This window comes from Panthera tigris, chromosome A3 (genome assembly GCF_018350195.1).
Source record: "Panthera tigris isolate Pti1 chromosome A3, P.tigris_Pti1_mat1.1, whole genome shotgun sequence".
NCBI lineage: Eukaryota > Metazoa > Chordata > Mammalia > Carnivora > Felidae > Panthera > Panthera tigris.
In genome coordinates this window covers 89110514-89128334 of record NC_056662.1, presented here as the reverse complement: position 1 = coordinate 89128334, position 17821 = coordinate 89110514, and the positions used below count along the sequence as shown (strand labels likewise).

The following is a 17821-nucleotide window of genomic DNA, read 5'->3' as shown; positions in this document are numbered from 1 at the left end:
CTAATCAATAGGGATAGCATGGAAAAAAGCAGTTACCTCAGAGAGGGATGTCTGTTAACTTGAAAAGGGCACAAGGGAACTTTCTGGGGCAAGTCACTGTTCTGTATCTTGATTTGGGTAAAAGGTCCTCAAACTGTACACTTAAGATTTGCTCCTTTCACTGTATGTAAGTTATAATTCCATAAATAAAACACAGTGCGATTGGTTGGAGGACTCTGCTTTTCCTGTTGGTTCTCCACCTAAATAAATGACTACCCCACTGTCAATTCCAGAACCTGAGACTCCCTCCTCTCCCTTCTGCCCCATGGAGTGGCTAATCACACATGTATGTCCATTATATCCTAGCTCCTAAATGACCATTGACGCTTCTCCTTTCCTGTTACTATCACCATGGCTCAGGCCTCAAGACCTCTGTCACCTGATTTGCTGCAGTGTCCTCTTAAGTGACTTCCCCTCCAGATCACCTTCCATACAGTAGGCAGACTGGTCTTTCTAAAATAAAAACTACATGTCCTACACAGCTTAACCCCCTTCAAAGGCATCTTATTGCCCCAAGGATACAGTCTTGATGCATAAATATGCTTTAAAAGATCCTCCGTGACCCTGAGCTTGCCCCTGTCTCCCACCTGGCCACACTTCTCCTTTCTGGCTTTTTTTACTCCTTGTGGTCCAGCCATTACAGACTTCCTTCAGTTCCCTGAATCCTCTCTCTGTCCTTCAATCCTCTCTCTCTCTCTCTCTCTCTCACTCACTTTTTGATCTTTTGCTTGGAACATTCTCCCCACTCAACCTGTCCTTTTCCCATGGCTAACTTTTACTCAACCTTCTGGTCTCAAATGAAATGTTGCTTCCTCAAGGGAAGCCTCCCCTGAAAGTCTTAACTAGATTATTATCTCCTGCCTCATGGTATGATCCCAAACCACCCTGTCACATGCATCACACCTTTCTGTAATAATTTGTTAAAGCAGCTGATACAGTAACTCCTCAATAAGTATTTAGATGAATGAATAAGTGAATGAATGAGAGCAAGGATTGGGTTGGGGGGAAGCTAGTCACAAAATCCTGGTCACGGTGACCAATCCCACCCCCATATGAGATGGTACCCAGGAAACCGGAAGCACATTTGGGGTGAGCAGGGTTATCTACTGTTTCTTAACTGGATATATTGCATCTCATCGCCTCTCAATTTTATAGCATGTGCTTGTCCTTCAACTGCCTGATTGGTTGATTCTTAATCGTCAGACTGTAGGTGAGCAAATAACGCATATTCCCATTACGCAGGTGAGAAAAATGCAAGCGCAGAAAGCACTGGTAATTTGTTCAAAGCCACAGAACAAGTTAACAGTAGAGCTGGTTTGGAATGAGTTCCCTAGGCTCCCAGGCTGGGGGTCACTACTCCATAATGGGGTTCTCTGTGACCCTGGATGCCATGTGTCCCTAGACTGGCCTTTATGGGAACTCGTGTTTAGAAATCCTATTGAAGCTCCTTTCATTCCCTACGTAGCCTGTACCAGAAACCCGCTGTACATCATTGACAAAGCCAGTTCTGTTCTGGGCCCCTGCTTGCTGCTGCCCGGGCAGGGGACCCCGGCAGCCCTGCCCCTCATACCCTGACTGAGTATAAGCCTCTGCTGGAGTCTTCACATGGCACCCCGCATGAATGTGTGGGACCCACTGGTTGCCAAGCTGAATATGGCTCCAGATTATTCTAGGAAATAAATACATTGTTTTGCTCTGGATTGCAGGAATTGCTAATTAGGGATTTTTATTTTGGGCAGTGTTCCTTGGAGCTGGCAGACAGAAGGAGTAGGCGACTTGCTCCAGGGGCACTGTTAAAGTAAAAGGAACTATCCATTTCTGCCCCTGTTATGAGAACATGCCAGAGCCATTGCTGCCTAGCTCCTGCCCGCAGAGCCCAAGGCAGAGGCCTCTTGGAAGTTTTCCTGGCTCCCAGTGGTTTCCTTTTCTTTGGGAAGGCCCTTGAAACACAAGCACAAGCCCCTCGTGGTCTCATCAGCTGTATATTACCCTCCCCCTAGCCAGATAATTGTCCTCAGGAGGATAGCACAGGTCTTTCTTGGTATTTCCTACCTGGAACTGAGAATGAGAATCCATTTATCACAGCAGGCTGATATGGAGAGCATCAGCCAGGTTTTCAGTCATCAGTGAGAGAAAAGAGGAAGAGCTGAGAGCATTTGAAAAACTCTTAGCCCCTGGTTCCACTAGCTCACGACACGCAGCTGTGTCCCTCCCCTCCCCTGTAGGTTGGTTGGTTGGTTGACACGCCTTTGGATTCTGTGAGCTGCTAAATTCCGTTTCGGGTGGCGGGGTGTGGGGGGAGGCGTAATTAATTTGTTTGGCCTAAACTAGTTCAGGCTGCATTTCTGCCACTTTCAACCAGAAGCCTGACCTTCTGATGGTTGTCAGGGTTTGAGGACACACAGAGGACTCAGGCTACGGCTCAGTGGCCCATCTGTGGATAAACTGCCTGGGTATTTTGGAGTTACGCTGTCTGGTTCTAGTACATTGGCCAATCTACTTTAAAGCAGTAGGGCACCTGGACGGCTTGCACTGACTCCTCTGTCTCCCCCTCTCACTGCCCCTCCCCTGCTAGTGCTCTCTCCCTCTCTCAAAAATAAATAAACATTTAAAGCAGTTTAAAGAGAACTATTGTGAGACAGGGCGGGGGAGGAGAGAGGATAGAAGACAGTGAGATGAAGTCAGGTCAGTGGAAGCGGGAGAGGCCAGGGGGGAGAGAAATACACCGGGGAGGAGAGGCGTAGCAGGCTTGTTTCTGATTCCAATTCTGTTCCAAAGCTAAAGCCTCTCAGGCCACTCTGTCAGCCTCTTTTTCACCTTCTCAACTCAAGAACTGAAACGCAATGCTCTGAACACCATTACCTAATCAAATAAAAACATCTGTCAAGGTTCAAGTCCATTATTGCCCACAAAGGAGGAACCAGACTTAGACACAAAGGGGTGGAAGAAGGTTGATTCCAAATCCCAGGGTGGGTAGCAGTGTGGAGAAGTCACTAAGTCCATCCCCCCAACACTGCCTCTGACCCTTCTGGAACCCATCCCAGTCACAGCTCTCCTGTGATCATCTACCTCTCAGTTCTGTCCAGTGTTGACTTTGCCCACGGGAGTAGAATGGAAGACGGGAGAAGGAATAACCTCCCTCTGTCCTGTGAGAGAACAACTAGAAGCTGCCTTGGAAGAGTCTAGGAAGCTTTTCCTAAATGGTTCACAGCCACCTTGTTCTCTTCTCTGCCTCCCCCATTACCCGGAACTAAAAATCACAAAAGGAAGAAGGGTACAGAAGCCCCCACACCCCACAACCCACTCTAGTCAATGCCAGAACAGCCTGATCTCCAGTGCCCCTTGTGGGAATGTGAAGAGAATTAGGAAGCTTCCCCTGGATCACAGAAAAGGAAATACTAAGGCCCTGTGGAGAGATTCCTATAATGTTTACAATGCAAATTAACTTTACAATGCAAATTAAAATATCACCAGGATACCTCTTGGTGCTTACCAGTTGACTCTCATATGCTGCTGTCTGGCTCCAAAATTGTAACAATTTTCTTAGAGGAACATTTGACATTATATATTGTAATTCTGAATGTTTGCACCTTTGACCTAGGAATTCTACTCCTTGGACTCTAGCCTATAGTTTTACTGTAGGTTCAGATGCTGGCACCATCGTTTACTAACCCCGTAAGCTTGGGCAAGCTTCTTAACCTCCCCATGCCTCGATTTCCCCTTCTATGAAATAGAGATAATAATAGTACTCAACACATTGTGAGAATTAAATGGTGAGTGTATGTAAAACTCTCAATACCTGGTGAATAGTGCCCATAGTAAGTGGTATACAAATGTTAACTAGCATACTTAGTATTATTACCTCCATCAGTGAACCAAGTACACAAAAAAGACTATGCACAGCCAGATTCATTATATAATACTGAAAAACAGAAAACAATTGAGTTAAAAACTTATGTACATCTGCATGATGGAATACGCTGGAGCAGTTGTTAACAGCACTATCGATTAATCTGTATCACGATGGGGAAAAGAAAAACCATTTAAGGTACCATGTCTTGTAACTGACAAGAGTATGTATAGTGTGACACCATTGGTATAAATAATGATGATGATGGTAGTGTTACAGTTGGATAGAGGAATGTTGAATGAATATGCATGAAGAAAAGGCTATAGGAATCAACTTGAAACTATTTAAATGTATTTATCTGGGTATAGAATTGGGGAAGATATTTTCATTTTAACATGTTTATCTTGGGGTGCCTGGGCGGCTCAGCTGGCTAAGAGTCTGACTCTTGGTTTTGGCTCAGGTCATGATCTCATGGTTTGTGAGTTCGAGTCCCACATCGGCTCCGTGCTGACAATGCAGAGCCCGCTTGGGATTCTCTCTCTCCTTCTCTCTTCCCCTCCCCCACTCACTCCCTCTGTCTCTTTCTTTAAAATAAATAAACTTAAACTTAAAAAAATATTTAAAAAAACATGTTTATCATTTTCCAATGAGCATTAAAAATGGTAAAGACAGAAATTATAAACCAATGCCTGGCCATGGCCAGGGGAGGGGACAGAGAAGGACCCTGGCAGTGGGTCCCTTGCCTCGGGACAGATGATCAGACTGCATCCATCACAGTGGTCAGTGCAGCCTAAGGGGCGCTGCAGGGGTCTCCGGGATGGGACTTGTGTTCTGCAGAGGTGGCAGTTGGAGACATACTTCATCCCTGCTGTAGTCTCACTGGCCTTGTTCCTTGTTAGGCTGATGGCTGGATCCTGCCTCTGTCCCTGCTTTTAACTAAATCTTTTAAGAAGGGAAAAGAGAGGAAGTGGAGAGGGAAGGTGAGGAGAGAAGAAAGGAGAGGAAGGAGGGAGAGAGGAGGGGCAGAGAGGAAAGAGAAGGGTGAGAGATGCTGTGTCCCTGCATCTCCATGGCCCCAGGAAGTAGGCCGAGAAGCTGCTCCTCAGCTCTGTCAGGAGTCGCCATGGAGACTGAGTGCTGGCCTCTTCATGATTAATACTCTGAGGCAGCTGTCTTCTTGGAGTCTTTTTAAATATATACACTATTATTTGAACACAATGATATTTAGAGCAGAAAGATCAAGGTGGGGGGTGGAGGAGGGGGCAGTAGCATTACCAGAATGATGACAGGGGCTGGGCCCTTCTTAGAAGAGAGAAGAGGGAGGCTCACTCCTCCCCATTCTCCTCCTCCTCCCTCCTCCCACCCTGGATCCAGAGCTTCCAGTCTTATCCACCGCAGCATCAGTAACAGTGTCCCAGGAGCCTGCGCAGTGCCTGGCACAAGGCTGTACTCAATGAACATTTGATGAATGAATTTTTTCATTCATTAATTCATTCAGTAATTGTCTGTTCCATGCTTGTCCAGAAGGTAAACTCTGCTTCCCCAACCTTTTCCCATGGAAATCCCATGGAAATTTCCTCTCACCCTCCCCAAGGCCACAAACACACACACACACACACACACACACACACACACACACACACTACCACCAATGACAACTTCCACACTGGTTCCCAAGGACCTTGCGTTGCTTCTCCTCAGCACATGTCTGATGTGACCCACAGTGCTCCTATCCATCCTATCCATGGCAGTCACTCCATGGAAACTTTGCAGGGATGGACACCAGCCAGATCAAGTTTGTACATCATACCCTACTTGAAAAGCTAGAGGGATGTCATCCATCTAGGCAATCCTAGAGTGAATCCTTTTGTAAAATGAATAATCTTTTCCTAAATTATCTTGTGGAGTAGGCTAGCTTGTCCATCCTATCACTGAATAGAAGTGTGGTCTTGAGCAAGTTATTTAACCTTATCGAGTCTGTTCCTTTTTTAAAAAAAAAATGTTTATTTATTTATTTTGAGAGAGAGAGAGAGAAAGAGAAAGCACACCCAGGAGAGAGTGGGGGAGGGGCAGAGAGAGAGAGAGAGAGAGAGAGAGAGAGAGAGAGAATCTCAAGCAGGTTCCGGACTGTCAGTGCAGAGCCCACACAGGGCTCGATCTCATGAACCATGAGATCATGACCTGAGCTGAAATCAAGAGTCAGATGCTTAACCAACTGAGCCACCCAGGCACGCCTAGTCTGTTTCTTCATCTGTGAAATAGGTCTCCAATTCCTTATTCCATAGAGCTTTGGGATGATTAAATGATATAAGATGCTCAAAGTGTGTGATTTCCCTTTTTCCCTTCCAGTTTGTGTTTTTATATTTAAAGTGGTGAATTAAAGTAGAACTCATAGGTCTAAGCTCCTCTTTCTTCTCCTCTCAAAGACCTTTATTCTATCTAGGCCCCGAATCTCTTTTAGAGCTGTTAAAATTTAGAGGTAAGAGGGGCTGAGCTGGGAAGGGCTATAAAATGCCCATTCTCTTTATAGTCCCCCCTTCTTCTCCTCAAGGAACCAAATGCAGATGCAATTACCCTCCAGAGGTAACCATCCCATATGCGAGAGTGTGTGTATGTGTGTCCACTGAAGGTGAGTGGGTCAGAGATGGGTGTGTGGGCCAGCCCACACCCAGAGTGCAAGCTGTGTTCCTCATTTCCTCTCCTATTCAGTCTTCCCTCTGCAGCCCTACTCCCAGGCCTGGCCTGTAACAAGAAGTTGGGGTGACTTGGACCCTTATCAACACAGACCTAGCCCAACAGCCCTTGGCAGAGAGCAGCAAAGGTCTGGAAACTTGCCAAAGGAGTAGGGGAATTATCCATGACTAAGAAGGAGGAGGAATGCTGTGGCAGAGGGAAGAACAACAGAAGGGACGGGGAACCTGGGGCTGGCCAATCTGGCCCGACGGGGCAGCCTGGGGAGCCCTGGACACCGGCCTAGCCAAACCCCTCCATTCCTCCTCCCTCCCAGGCAGTAAGATGCCAGAATGGATTTGAGACATGTGTGCCCTGTGTGTCTGGTGTGGGCTCACCTGGCCTTGGCAATGCATTTGGATTACAATCAATTCCCCGGTCTGAAATAGTGTATAATGGAAGTAGTGATCTGTGTGTTTCATCCTTACAGATATGTGCTGGATTTCTGCATTTCCGACATGCAAACATGTGTGTAGCTAACACAGAATTATATCTGTGGCATTTGTTAGGACATGCTGCTCATACATGACTCTTGAAAACCTTTGTATGATTTCCAGACATGGGGAGAAGATGAGTGCAAGTGTGTCAGCATAGATTTTGCAAGTGATTATGTGATGACATATTCTGTGACCATACTTGTGGGGTCATAGTAGAGTGGGGTTGGGGCAGTTAGGGATGGAGAAGGGTCTCAGGGTCCTGGTGGACTCAAAACCAAAATCTACCTCTGGCCCTTAGTAAGCACTTAAGGAAGGAATACCGTGTGAATGAACATTGAGAAAAAATGAACGCATGAATGAATGTTTGGATGATGGACATAGGGTGAAAGGCCTGAGAATTTGGTGAGGTTGGGGCATTTTTGGCATTCTCTCAAAAATGAGAATACCAGTGGGTGCGAGAGGCTGGGAGATACACTGCAAATCATTCTGTAGCCCATCACCCCTGAATGGCTTTGTTCCTATTCCTAGGAAAGCAGAGAAAGAAGAGGGAACCCCAGCCCCGCCCTCCCCACTTCCAACTCCTAGAGTCCCAAGAACAGATGCTCTTTGTAAAGAAAAACATGCTATCCTGTCTATTGATTTAATCTCCTAATTTGGTTCCAGAAAGGAGTTAAGTGAACTATACAACAAAATAAAACCACAACTATTTAAAGAAAATAAGACAGAGGGAAAACCACAGCGGAAGACAGAAGAGATCAGGAGAGTAGGCAGGCTTCTTTGCTGGAACTGACTGACCTTCTGCAGCCAAGATTCACAGCTACCTTAAGATGAGGGTTTTTGTTTTTGTTTGTTTGTTTGTTTGTTTGTTTGTTTTTTCCCAGAAGAAAAAAATTCTTCTGGGGAAAAAAAATTTTTCCAATTAGTCCAGGTGCTGATTTCAGGGAAATATATCCTGTGGATTATCGGCGTGTTGCTGGGAACAGCATCCTTAGAGTAAAAGTCAAGGCAGAAAAAAAAGTCTACAAAAGCATTTCATACCCCGTAGGTGAAGGAGGAGGGAGCAGGAATAGGCCCTACTTCTTTGGAGGACAATTTGCCAATTGTCTATCAAAATTCCACATACCCTTGACCCAGAATTACATTCATTGGAATTTATCCCACAGATATATTCGCATTTATATAGTCAAGAACGTTGGGTACAACAAGGTTGGTAAAAACCAAAGGTTGTAAGCTTCTACGTGCTCATGGATAGGGGACAAACTGACCTCCCTCATAATGGAGTACTAAGCAGCCCTAAGAATGACGAAGTTCTTTATGTTCAGACATGGAGCAATCTCTCAACTATTATAAATGGAAAAAAATTATATTGCAAGACAGTGAGTATGCCAGCATATGCATATTTTTTTCTGAAAGAATGCACAAGACACTTAGATGTTGCTACCTCAGGAGGTATATGGGGAGGGAAGAGACTTTTACTTTTCAATTTAGAATATACCCTTTTGTACTAATTGATTTTTCCTCTCATCGGTAGCAAGCGTTATGGTCCTTTTTAATTGAATTGTTATTTTTCCTAGAACAAACTAAAGGGAAAAAAAACTATTAAGAAAATGAAAAAACACACAGGTGGAAGCAAATAATGAATACTGGCAAGCATCTCTGTAGTTTACTGTGTGCCCATGCGTAGCATTTAATATGCTCTAACCTAATTACTGTTTACAGTAAATTTATGAAGTAGGTACACATAGCTCCATTTCACAGGTGAGGAAACTGACATTCAGGGAGATTAAGTGACACAGGTTGTACGTAGCAGTGAGTGGATTCAAATCCCCAACTGTGGAATCCAAAGCCCACGCAGCTTTTCCTCGCCGACCCCCGGCCTCTGCCTGCAGGCGGGAAGTGCACTAACTGAACGCCGGGCCCCACGTGGCGCAGCGCCCCAGTCAGGCGTACCCGCGGCCCCGGCGCGCACGGGGCTCCACGCTCGGGGAGCGCGCGCGCACGCAGCGGCGCGGGCTCGGCGGCGGCGGCGGCGGCGGCGACGTCACAGCCCGAGCTTTCCTTTTCGGGAGTCCCCGGCACACATCCTGTGTCCATGTTTGGGCATTTACGTCACGGCGGCAGGGCCGGGGCCTCCCGAAATGGCAGTGGCCCGGGGAGTCGGAAGCCCGGAGCCAGCGCGGCCGCTGCTATATAAGTGGGGGGGCCGCGGATCGGGGGAGCCCGGCTGCGCTTTGGAGAGGCGAGGAGCCGCCGCCCGAGGCGGGTCCCGGCGAGCAAGGGAGCCTCGACCCCGGGACCTCTTTCCCAGAGGTGAGCGCCTGGAGCCAGGAGCCCGGCCGCCTGGGTCTGTGAGGCGCAGGGCACCCCAACTACTGGCCTCCCCGTCACCCGCGCGCCAAGCCCAGCGGGCGAGGCCCCCGGCGCCCCGCAGCCGCTGCCGCGCCATGCTCCACCTTAGCGAGTTTTCCGGCCCCGACGCGCTCCTGGTCAAGTCCACCGAGGGCTGTTGCGCGGAACCCAGTACCGACTTGTCCAGGTTGCCCGGCAGAGACGCGCCGGCGGCAGCCGGCTACCCCGGAGGTAAGGAGAACGGCCGAGGGTGCTCAGACGGCGGCGCAGCGCGGGGGCGCATGGTGCCTGAAAACGGGCAGGGACGGAAACGCTAGAGCTGTGGGGGTAGGGGTGCTAGGAGGCTCGGGGGTCCTGGGGTGCTCACCCCCATTCCCTGCCCCACTGTGCCTCCAGCGCCTCCGCAGGAACCTGTGGGTGTATCAAGGCGTCCTTTTGCCCGTGCACGTGTGTTTTGCGTGTGCATGTTTGTGTGTGCGTCTTGGGGCGTATGCGGGCTCAGGCTGGATCACAATGTGGAAAAGGCACCTTTTATGTGTCAGTGCGCCCCAAGGGCCTAGTGGGTGGGGGCTTGCAGACTCCGGAGGCGCACCCTTTGATGTGCCCGGAGCTGATTCCTGCTCCCTCCTCAGCAGGCGACTTCTTGAGCTGGGCTTTGAGCAGCTGCGGCGCCGGGGGGGACTTAGCCGATTCCTGCTTCCTGGAGGGGCCTGCACCCACGCCCCCTCCTGGCCTCAGCTACAGCGGTAGCTTCTTCATCCAAGCAGTACCCGAACACCCGCACGACCCGGAGGCACTCTTCAACCTCATGTCGGGCATCCTAGGTCTGGCACCTTTCCCCGGCCCTGAGGCGGCAGCATCTCGGTCTCCGCTGGACGCCTCTTTTCCCGCAGGCCCCGACGCCTTGCTCCCGGGTCCAGCGGACCTTTACTCCCCGGATCTGGGCGCTGCCACCTTCCCAGAGGCGTTCTGGGAGGTCTCTCCCTCAGCAGGCGCCCCCTCACAGTGCCTGTATGAGCCTCAGCTCTCCCCACCCGACGTCAAGCCAGGCCTTCGGGCGCCTCCGGCCTCTCCAGCGCTGGACACTGCCTCGGCCTTCAAAGGCCCCTATGCTCCCTGGGAGCTACTTTCAGCTGGAGCCCCAGGGAGCTGTGGGTCACAAGGAGGTTACCAGGCGGCCCCCGACGCCCGCTTCCCCTCGATGGGGGCCAAGATTGAAGACCTGCTATCGATCAGCTGCCCGGCGGAGCTGCCAGCTGGCCCCGCCAACAGACTCTACCCCACGGGGGCTTACGACGCTTTCCCGCTGGCCCCGGGTGACTTAGGGGAGGTGGCCGAAGGCCTCCCAGGTCTCCTGACCCCTCCTAGCGGGGAGGGAGGGAGTAGCGGTGACAGTGGAGAGTTTCTGACCGCTACTCAGCCTCAGGTTTCCCCCCTAGGCCTCCGCAGCGCCGCGGCGGACTTCCCGAAACCTCTGGTGGCAGACATCCCCGGGAGCAGTGGGGTGCCTGAGCCTCCTGGGCCACCGCCGTCGGTCCCATTCCCCCCTACCAAGGCGCGGCGTAAGGGGCGCAGGGGCGGCAAGTGCAGCGCGCGCTGCTTCTGCCCGCGGCCGCATGCCAAGGCCTTTGCTTGCCCAGTGGAGAGCTGTGTGCGCAGCTTTGCGCGCTCCGACGAGCTCAACCGCCACCTGCGCATCCACACGGGCCACAAGCCCTTCCAGTGCCGCATCTGCCTACGCAACTTCAGCAGAAGCGACCACCTTACCACACACGTGCGCACTCACACGGGTGAGAAGCCTTTCGCCTGCGACGTGTGCGGCCGCCGCTTCGCGCGCAGTGATGAGAAGAAACGGCACAGCAAGGTGCACCTCAAGCAGAAGGCGCGCGCCGAGGAACGGCTCAAGGGCCTTGGCTTTTACTCTTTGGGCCTCTCTTTCGCCGCCCTGTGAGGGAGAAATGGGTTTGTAGATTGGGGCGCCGCCTCCTGGCACGAAAGAGGCGACCTGGTCTGCCCCCCTCCCCTCTCCTCTTTCCGGCACGTCCCGGGGCCGGCCTCTGGTCCCCCTTCCAGTTCCCTTGAAGCGCCAGTCGTTCACGCCTCGTTCAGCACCAGCTCTGTGGACAGCTCCCGCGGTCCGGGCTCCAACTCCCGCGTTAGCCGCGCTATGAGGGAAGCCCTCTCGTGCACTGAGCGGGCACTTCCTTGGGACTTAAGACCGTGTTTTGTAACTGGCTTGGCGCACGCCCCACGCCCCCTATTAGACACCCCCCCACCAGAGGCAGGCTGGGGCAGCGCCGAGCCGGTCTCGCGCGGGATTTTGTACAGCAATGTCGTTTCCAGCAGCCATTGGATGTAACGTTTTGCTTTGGGGTTATTTCCTTTTGTTGTTGTTAATTTTTGTAAAGCAGACGCTACTCTCGAGCAGTTGACAAAACTGTTTATTTTTGCAATTAAAATTATTGTGCTAAAAGCTTACTGAATCTGCCATCCAAGCTTCTGACCCATTCCCCAACCACTCCCCCAGGAGAATATGTGCCAGAAGAGGAGGGAGATATGACGCCAATGGAATCATTATGCAGCTTCTGTCAGGCACTGTGGAACACAGTAGGCATTCAATAAATATGTACTGAATTAACAGATGGATTTAATTACAACTGACCTAAGGGCTCAAGGTGTTTCTGAAACTTGAGAGTGATTGAGAGGCTTAGGTGTTAAACATTGATCATATATTATCCTTAATCCTCACAATCCTGAAATTCCATTTCAAAGATGAGGCAGGAAAGTAGGTAACTTTCTGGGTAACCCAGCTAGGAACAAACAAGGTCAAACTCAGATCTATTGGCTCCAGAGCCAGTGCTTTTTTACCAACCCCAGAATGGTGGCACCTCAGCTTAAGAGCACTGTTTGGGAAAGGCTTCCTGCCAAGGAGTGAAATAGGTTCCGCAACTAGAGGGAGCCCCAAGCAGTAGCGACAGCAAGAGAAGACTGCAATATGTCAGTGCTGTTTGTGAACACCCAGAGTCTTGGGTATCACAGAGGCTCCAGCCAGTGCCTGTGCCTCTGTATGAGAAGCACATGCTGTCATGGCCAAAAGGGATTCAGCGTTCAGCTAGACCATGGATGGGCAGAGCCAAGCCCAGCAAGGAGAGGGTGCTTTCCAGATTCTCACAGGCTAGTTGCTCACAAAGGATCTTTTCCAGGTGGCAGCAGCCCATTTACCATCCAGCCATGCACCTGCCACAGTCCCTTTTCCCTAGCTCTTCTTCCAGGTGAATCCTTCATGGCTTGAGGAGGGGGTTTGGAGAAAGAAGAGAGGAAAACATGATTTTGTGATGGAGAAGATGGGGAATGGATGCAACTTGCTCCCCCTTTACTCCTTGAGCTTACAACTCAAAAGCTTTTATACTCTTTCTGGCCACCTTGGGCACAACCTGGAACATTAAAAGCCTGCTCTGCCACCCTATCTCTCCTCCCCAGTAACTCCTCTCTGCTAAGGAAAGGATAGGGCCTGTCTTCAGGCTTTATTCTTTTCTCTTTTTCACTGAGCTATTCCTGAGTCAAGAATGCCTTACAGCCCTCTGATGCCAGATCAAGCCGGCTTCTGATCCTTTGGCTTCTTTGTCTCTTCACTGTCAGACGTGCTCACCCTCCACCCCACAGTCAAGTGGACCAGAGACAAAATGATCAAGTCCGAGAATTCCACCCATTTGTTTCCCCAGGTATTAAGTACTTCCACATGGTTGAATATCTTGTATCTAATAGACCAATTTGTGGTAAAGGACTCCACTCCACATTACCTCTTCTAGAAGAGTTAGCATTTTTAAAAGTAGCCTGCAGAGGGCAATGTTTAACCCTGTAGAGAGGCTCAAATGGTGGACCATCAGGTATTGTAATAGGTAAGTGGCAGATTCGCAAAGACGTAAGATGATGATTTTCATTAGCTTACTATTGAAGTGACCATACCTTTCACTTATAGGTATGGACCACCTGACTTCATTTCCCACGCAATGTAAGGAAGAGCACAGAGGCTCAGATTTCAAGTAACTGATTGCAAACCATACAACCTAAGCAAAGAGAGAAGGGCAGACAGACTGTGGGTGGGTAGTGTCTAACCACCCCACCCTTACCCCCTTTGTAGCATTCTGCCAGGTACTGTCAGCTCTATTGTGCCCCTCTCTTGTCCTCACGCACACCTAGGCCTAAATATCACGGATGAGAAAATTGAACCCCCACAGAAGTGACTTGGTAGTGGTGCTGGTATCAGAGCCCTGCCTGACTCTAGAACTCCCAGCTGAAAAGCCCCTCCTGTCACTCCCAAGAGAAATTGTTCCATTTACTGGACCTTCCTCTAGGGATTCTGAGGGAAGAGAATATTGGGCCAGGCCCACACAGAACTAGGGACTAACAGAGAGCTCTTTCCTTACTTGAGCCTCTTTTTCATCTGGCCCTCAAAATATGGGTGTTTTTCCAGACTTGGTTCCTAGCTCTCACCTTCCCTATTTCAACACTGTTTTTGGAAAGCACATTCACTTCAAGGCCTTTAGCTATCACTGCTGCATAAATGACTTCTAAGCCAACCAGCCCTGGTCTCTACCCCAGCTGTAGCCACTTGGTTGGACTAATGAACACCTCCATATGGGTGTCCCACTGCCATATCAAATACTATCTGTCTAAAACCAAATCATTCTTCCATATACCCAATTTCTGCTAATGGTGACTATCATTTGTTTGGGTCCCTGGTCTCATCCAAGTAACTTAACAGTTCTGTGGGATTCACCTTTGACCCCTCCTCCTGTATCCAGGCTGTCACTCGGACCTGTTGGACCTTCCTGGAGTTCTTCAGGGTCTTATCTACTCTCATTTATGGTACATATTTCCTTTTGTCTATTGTAATTTTTAGCTTGTGAGTTCATCTTCAGTGGGGATTTACCTGGGCAAAAATACTCCGTGGCCTGGCTTGAGGGTATGTTTTTCCTGAGCAGTTTTGTGTGTGCTTGTGCCATGCATCCTAAGAGTACCAACTGATGGACATCAGTCTTTATGTTAATTTTCAGCCCACGGTTCCTATATCACACAGGAGTTGTGAGTTCAAAGTCTAACCCATATTGTTATACATTCTCATAGGCAACTCCCCCAGTCAGAGCCCAGGTCAGAGCACATAAGCAATAAGCCTCCCTCCCCATATCTCCTGGGGTTAGTCATAGCACATCCCTTGCTTACATTTCTTGGTCTCATTTCTCTTCCCAGTTTTGGTCCATATAGATTTTCTTTCCTTTACTACAATCTTGGTTAAGCGTTTCAGAGGTCTGTTATGTCTTGTGAATCAGTCCACATATTCTGTAGCAGGAGGGTCTTTGGCTTATCCATTCGACAATATTGATTAACACTGAAGCCAGAACATATTGGTCCCTCTATTAAAATGTTTCCCATGTTTATCTTCTTTTTGCCTGTTGCCAGTACCTCAGTCCATGCCACTCCCTGCACATACACAAACACTGTGGCTATGACAAGCACATAGAAGCACATGATAATAACATGTAGTTGGACGGAACTTAGAAGAACAGAATTTCTGACCTCTCAGTGTGTAGAGAAAGAAACTGAGGCCCAAGAGATTTAGCGATTTTCTTCAGGGCACACAGATGGTGGGAGACTGAAATGGGCCTTGAACCTGGGCCATCCAGTTCCAAGACCAGTGCATATCCCTGTATCTACTCGTTCCACAAGTATTATTGAGTGCCTACCATAGGCCAGGCCAGTGGCCCCTAACTTGTTTCCTTTCCAGTATACTTGAAGAACTCAACACAGACATTAGTAACAGTGGTCACTCTAATCCCCATTTTCACCGTGGAGAGACAGGGAAGAGTAATGAGAATCTTGATGAGGTGGGATATGGGGAAAGAGAGTGACAAAGCAACCTAGAATGCCTGCTATTTCTTCCCTCATCCCCCCACCCCCTGTGCCCTGTTTGAGACAAGCCTGCACTGTACCAAACTGCTCCCTGTGGTCTCTCTTCCTCCATTCCACATTGCACATCACTACTGATGTAATTTCCCTAAACCATTGTTCATGGTGTTTTATCCCAACTGACCACAACTTCCCCCTTCCTACAAAAAATACACTGCAGTTAAAGCCTTACATGTCTGATCCAAATTCATCTTCTACCCTCCTCTGTCATCCCTACTTTTGCTCTTTCCTCCCCCCACCCCCCACCGACCATGAATTATCCAAATCCTCCCACCCTGAGCTCCTTCAAGAGCAGAGACCATGTCTGATCCACATGTGTGGGCTCCATATCACCATGCCTACCGCCCAGCACATTCAAGGGCCTAATTATTGTGTGGATTGGTTGGCCAAAAAAAGGCCTAAAGTGCTAAAAGGGGAAAGGAAAAGAGAAGGGGGAAAGAGCAAGGAAGGAAGGTGGTTGGAGAGCACGAAGCTGAGAAAAGATCAGGAGGGAGAGTTGGGCAGAAGCAGGACTGAGGTCCTGATCCAAGTCATGGGGGTCTTATGAGTGGGACCACACTTTTGGCTGCTCTGTGCCTGTCCAGGTCTTGCTAAGCCCATGATTCTCTACCTTAGCTCTGGGCCCCCAGATATGTCTGTCACTCAGCTCTTTCTCTTTTGGTTTTTCTGGCCCACATGGAGTGGGATTCAGTTTAACATTTTTAGAACTGTGGTTCCCATAACAACCAAGCAGGAATTGTTGTCTGTGAAATGTAGCACGAGCACACATGCGCACATGCACACATGCATACACACATATGCGCATGTGCACATACACGTGCACAGCCCCCCCATATATTCAAATGCATGCACACCCACATACATCCACATGAGCATTCACTAATAGATACATTCACAACATGCAATGTACACCCACATGTATGCACATGCACACACCTGTGCACGTACACACATGCACACATGTGCATATGCACAGATATATACCTGCATGCATACATATATGCACAAAAGTGCATGCATACATACACAAGCATGTCCTGTATTATTTTTGCATATTCATAAGAAACATAGAATGAGGACGAACAAACATTATGAGAACAAAGATAGAACCAGACAATATATGGACATTTTTGGTTCTCTGCAAAAGCAGGTGGATTTAGGGAATCTGTATTTTAGAAGAGGAGGGTTCAGTAAGCCTAATACAGCAAAAGGGTTGCAGGAGGGCACTGTGTTTAAGCACAGACATTGGAGTTTATTGACTTGAGTTCAAATCCTGACTGTGCCATTCGTTGGGCTCTGAATTTTAGCTCCCCTGTCTGTAAAGTAGGAATAATAATATGCACTTGATAGATTTGTTAGGACAATTGAATGATATGCATAAAAATGCTTAGTATGATGCTTGGCACTTGGCCAAGAGGAGCTGTTATCATTTAGGTCTTAGAGGAAGTGATTTCCCACTCACACTAAGAAGACTTTCTGAAGGAGGAAAAAAATTCAGCTAGGGGAAGGAAAAGTGGGGTGGGGGGGGTGGTAGTTTGACCTGATTGGCCACTATTCAGCCTGTCTTTCTTAAATTTGCCTATCCCCAAAAGCCACCAGACAAGTTTACAAATTATCTTTCCTGATACTAAATGCCCAATGCCTTTGCCAGAGCAGGAGTAGGAGGGGGTCAAGGAAAGTCCCCATCAGCCTCTATTGGAGAATCCTGGGGCTATGCTGGATTCCTGCTGGCTGTTGCAGCCAGACTGCCCCTCTTAGCCCTGGTGCTCAACCCTGCCCAAGCTCGGCTCTGTGCCTTTGCCCAAGTACTGCCCCTAGCCTGAAATTCCATCTGTCCTTCTCCTCTTCTAAAGCCCAGCTCGCCCTGGGCTTGATAGCCCCAACACCATGTCTGATTTCTCAGGCCCCACTGCAGCCCTGTGGACTTCCTCCAAGCCTGGAACAGCCAGATTGTTTCTACTTCGGCTGGATAGGCCTTAAGCCAAGGGCCAGGCCCTCCAGATGCTCCAGGCCTAGGGAGTCGGGCTTCTCTCCTAACCAAGTTCGAAGCGGGGGTGGGAGGTGGGGGGTTAGGGGGATGGGGTGGAGTGGGTGGGAAGGAACCAGGGCTACAGACCACCGCCTCTTTTTTCCTCCTCTAGGTCCGGGATGGGATTTGTGATGGGGACAGGTGCTCCTCGATGGCATCCTCAAGGGCAAAATTGGGTCCTGGGAAAGCAGCCACTCGAAGCTTTCCTGGTTCCCTAGGGATGCCCAGAGGAGATTGGCTCAAGCAATCGCCGCCGAGACCACGCATCTGGCCGGAGGTCGCCGGGTGCACAACCTAGGGCGCGGCCCACGAGGCTGCTTAGTGACCGTGGCGCATATCCTAGGAGCATTGCAGCGTACCCGCCCTCTTCCTGACCCACAGAACCGCCCCCCTACGCCCGGGATCTGCCCCGGGTGGGAG

General features: G+C 49.4%; 1 protein-coding gene across 2 annotated transcripts; it reads left to right on the top strand.

Moving 5' to 3' along the window:
• The first annotated feature begins 9111 nt into the window (after window positions 1–9111).
• On the top strand, window positions 9112–12011 carry EGR4 (early growth response 4). 2 transcript variants are annotated; one of them, XM_042979773.1, is made up of 2 exons: window positions 9112–9636; window positions 10038–12011. In XM_042979773.1, the coding sequence occupies exons 1-2, from the start codon at window positions 9195–9197 to the stop codon at window positions 11354–11356; spliced, it is 1761 nt and encodes a 586-aa protein (XP_042835707.1). In that variant the 5' UTR covers window positions 9112–9194; the 3' UTR covers window positions 11357–12011. The 2 variants fall into 2 exon arrangements, with proteins under 2 accessions (XP_042835707.1, XP_015393507.2); XM_015538021.2 differs by having other exon boundaries at window positions 9447–9636; window positions 10041–12011.
• Window positions 12012–17821: the final 5810 nt, after the last annotated feature.